The sequence below is a fragment of the Salmo trutta genome, chromosome 32 (assembly GCF_901001165.1).
Source record: "Salmo trutta chromosome 32, fSalTru1.1, whole genome shotgun sequence".
NCBI lineage: Eukaryota > Metazoa > Chordata > Actinopteri > Salmoniformes > Salmonidae > Salmo > Salmo trutta.
Genome location: NC_042988.1, coordinates 23,117,209 through 23,121,362, shown reverse-complemented (window position 1 = coordinate 23,121,362; position 4,154 = coordinate 23,117,209). Strand labels below are relative to the sequence as shown.

At 39.6% G+C, this 4,154-nt stretch overlaps 1 protein-coding gene across 2 annotated transcripts; it reads left to right on the top strand.

Annotated features, from left to right (window-relative positions):
* The first annotated feature begins 980 nt into the window (after positions 1–980).
* LOC115171447 (recoverin) lies at positions 981–2,880 on the top strand. Of its 2 annotated transcripts, none has more exons than XM_029728261.1 (4): positions 981–1,070; positions 1,142–1,523; positions 1,883–1,994; positions 2,147–2,880. In XM_029728261.1, exons 2-4 carry the CDS (start codon positions 1,143–1,145, stop codon positions 2,263–2,265), a joined length of 612 nt encoding a protein of 203 aa, XP_029584121.1. In that variant the 5' UTR covers positions 981–1,070; position 1,142; the 3' UTR covers positions 2,266–2,880. The 2 variants fall into 2 exon arrangements, with proteins under 2 accessions (XP_029584121.1, XP_029584120.1); XM_029728260.1 differs by having other exon boundaries at positions 1,129–1,523.
* The last annotated feature ends 1,274 nt before the right edge of the window (positions 2,881–4,154 follow it).

The window sequence follows — 4,154 nt, the reverse complement described above, 5'->3', positions numbered from 1 at the left end:
CTACGTAAAAAACTTGACATCTGTCAATGACATGGCAATGTTGACATGGTCTGAGCAGGGTCATCTAATATGGGTTTCAATATTGGCAAAGACTCTGTGGAAACATTAATCATTTTCAGGAATTTAACTTAATCTAAATTAGCCAACTTTTCTAATTACGCTGAGCATAAGCCAGTTCTAGTAGAGGAGTGTATGATGCTGTGACAGAGCTGTCAGAGTAAAGCCATCACTCTCACAGCACAGCACTTACTCAGCTCAATTACTGATTTCATTGAGGTCCAATTACTAAAACAGCAGATGGTCCAGTAATCTGCCATGAGACTGTTACAATGGAGAGACAATTCATCTCATCTCCCTATGCTAGCTACAGGGACAGCCCCGAGCTGCTTCACAGACACAAATACCCTGCTCTACAGGTGGGCTGAAACTTGCACACCTTTCACCCTGCTCATTCACATATCTTGTTTACCATAAACCAGGTAGCCGGCAGGTAGCCTAGTAGTTAGAGCATTGGACTAGTAACCAAAAGGTTGCAAGATTGAATCCCTGAGCTGACAAGATAGAAATGTGTCATTCTGCCCCTGAACAAGGTAGATAAGCCACTGTTCCTAGGCCGTCATTGAAAATAAGAATTTGTTCTTAACTGACTTGCCTAGTTAAATAAAGGTAAAATAAAAGTTAAGTCAGTGAACATTACTGTAGTGTCAACTACAATAGGTGAAATAGGACGGTAGTATCAGTATTTTTTTTATGGAAATCATGTAACATCGTTATTTTGGCAACAATGGACATATTACATCCAGAAAGCTCAATCTAATCCTTGGCTAATCTTAAACTGTATCAACCTGTATTATGCAAAGCTTGATGTCATTGGGCCTGTATGATGCACACACTACTACCTCATTGGACCCTAGAAAATATGTCAACCTCGTATGACGTAGTTATCCTCTTTATCTTTATCTAAGTAGCGATGACCATAATCCTGTTCAGCACATTGTGAAGTGGTCAGGGTGAGAAGGAGAGTCAGACCAAGTCAGGAAGAAGCCAACAGGAGGTTTCCTCCAAGTCAGGTGAGAGCGGTAGTACACACAAAACAAGAAAAATAACAATATTATCCCTTCACCATAGTGTTTCTTTGCAGCATGGGGAATTCTAAGAGTGGGGCACTGTCCAAGGAACTTCTGGAGGACCTGAAGTCCAATACTAAGTACAACGAGGCCGAGCTGTGTGTCTGGTACCAGTCCTTCCTCAAGGAATGCCCCACAGGCAGGATCACCAAGGAGCAATTTGAGGGCATCTATGCCAGCTTCTTCCCTAATGCAGACCCTACTGAGTATGCAAGGCATGTCTTTAGGAGCTTTGATACCAACGCAGATGGTCAACTGGACTTTAAGGAGTACATTGTGGCCCTGCACCTTACCTCCGGAGGCAAGACCCTGCAGAAGCTCGAGTGGGCCTTCGCCCTCTACGACGTGGATGGAAACGGAACCATCAGCAAAAATGAGATCCAAGAGATTGTTAAGGTACAAAAACAAACAATTTCTCTGCCTCTAGTGTGTAGACACAGTGGTTGTGGTGGTAGTTACTGAACCACACAGTATACAAAATGGACATAAACAAAGATTTTAGTTACAACCAAAAAGTGCAACAAGATGAATCAAATTAAAAGCAGAACATATATTTTTTCATACATTTGTGAAATGTTTAGGTGAATTGTTTAATATTCTACGTATTCAGTCATCCAGTAAAAATATGATGGGAGAATAATCTTTCTGTAGTCTGCGTTTCATGAACTGTGCTATTATAGTACATGTGCTGAATTCAGTATTTAATCTACATTTGAAAGTTACATGTTTTTCCTTATTGTTTGATTGCTTTACAGTCAATATTTAACATGATCCCTGAGGAAGACCAAAACGACCTGCCTGAAGATGAGAACACACCTGATAAGAGAGCAGACAAAGTCTGGGACTTTTTTGGAAAGAAAGAAGATGGTAATTTTGATTGTGTAGAATTTTCTAGATGTGATACGATGAGAAGTTCTGGCATGAGAGACTTCTAATGAGTCTTGCACAATTAGACACATTAAATAAACAACCATAATAATGCTGATTCAGTAATGACATTTTCTATGTTTCCTTTCCAGACAAGATTGCAGAGAGGGAATTCATTCAAGGAGTGATGGACAACAAGGACATCCTACGGTTGATTCAGTATGATGAGCCCCAGAAAATCAAGGACAAACTGAAGGAGAAGAAACAATAGCTTTCAGACAAAATCATTCTTTTGAATTCTATAAGACTGTTCAGAGCTTTACTGTTTACAAACCCAACTCTCCTGCCAGACCTGGGCCCTTTGTGCGCTAGACAACATTAGCATACACATTGAAGTACCGCACATTGTGGTGGATGACCTGTTTGTCTATGAGCCACCTGGACTTTTCTTCCCACTCAAATAACTGTTCCGTGCTCTAGAATTATGGCTATTCTTTTCTATTTCGTAATGAAATAATGGTTTCCAAGATTCTGTTGCCTGCTGCTGTGTTCACTTGCGTTCATTAGTTTAATAAAGAGAAAGTCACCAGGAAAGGACCCACTGGGCACACACTGGTTGAATCAATGTTGTTTCCATGATATTTATATGAAATTATGTCGAACCAACATTGAATTGACATCTGTGCCCAGTGGGGAGCTCCTTATGAAGGGAATTAGGCTGAAGTTAACAATCCCTGTCTTACTATCAATCCTATTAGTATGTGAAGGTCAGTTTAGAAACATCCTGGCAGAGGTTTCTTATTAAGGTAATCATGTCTATAGAATGTGTCTTATAATGTGCTTAGCAGGACTGAAACCTCATACAATGTACAGTATTCAACTGGTAGAACAAAGGAAAAGGAGTATTTTTCTTTAATATTGTTAATGTTGATGCTATCAGTGACTGCTGGAAACTATATAATAAAAAGGTAGCTATGTTTTTAAAGGGATTTAAGTACCGGTAGAGAAAATTAGTAAATGTGATATGTAATATTACATTTTTTTGAAAGATTCAATGCATTCTAAAAAGAGCAAAACAGATGTGCTTTCAAAAATGGTCTGCCTGGTCCTGAGGGAATGAGATTTCTTTCTTGTTTGCATTTTTATTGACCTTCAATAAGCGTGTATTTAAGTGTGTAGAGTTGTTACTTTGTTTTGAAATGGCATCATCCTGAATTTGATCATATAAAACACCCTATGTTGGTTTATATTGTTAAAGAGACACTATAGTATCAAATACAATAACTGTCTTTGTTTACAAAAACAATAGTAAACATATAACTAAATTACCATAATTGCAATCTAAGAGAATGTAGTGTTTTGAGATTGAGGAGATTGAGGAGCAGCCTAACTATGAGAATAGAAAGGTTCAGAACTTTAGTGAAACACCACAGCACAGTTTGAAAATATCTGGCAAGTAGAAATCAAAACTAGAGCTAGATGGGAGGGACTAAAGGGTAGCTGAAGGGTGGGACTAAAGGAAGAGGGATAACTAAGGTATAATGTACTGTGTCTGTAAAATGTATTGTATAAGCAGGAAGTATAAGTCGAAGTATTGTTGTCCATTAGTTTACTCCAATTAGGGGAGGGGTGGTAAGGTTAGGGGAAAATAATAAAGAAGAAAAAATATATATACTGCTCAAAAAAATAAAGGGAACACTTAAACAACACAATGTAACTCCAAGTCAATCACACTTCTGTGAAATCAAACTGTCCACTTAGGAAGCAACACTGATTGACAATACATTTCACATGCTGTTGTGCAAATGGAATAGACAACAGGTGGAAATTATAGGCAATAAGCAAGACACCCCCAATAAAGGAGTGGTTCAGCAGGTGGTGACCACAGACCACTTCTCAGTTCCTATGCTTCCTGGCTGATGTTTTCGTCACTTTTGAATGCTGGTGGTGCTTTCACTCTAGTGGTAGCATGAGACGGAGTCTACAACCCACACAAGTGGCTCAGGTAGTGCAGCTCATCCAGGATGGCACATCAACGCGAGCTGTGGCAAGAAGGTTTGCTGTGTCTGTCAGCGTAGTGTCCAGAGCATGGAGGCGCTACCAGGAGACAGGCCAGTACATCAGGAGACGTGGAGGAGGCCGTAGGAGGGCAACAACCCA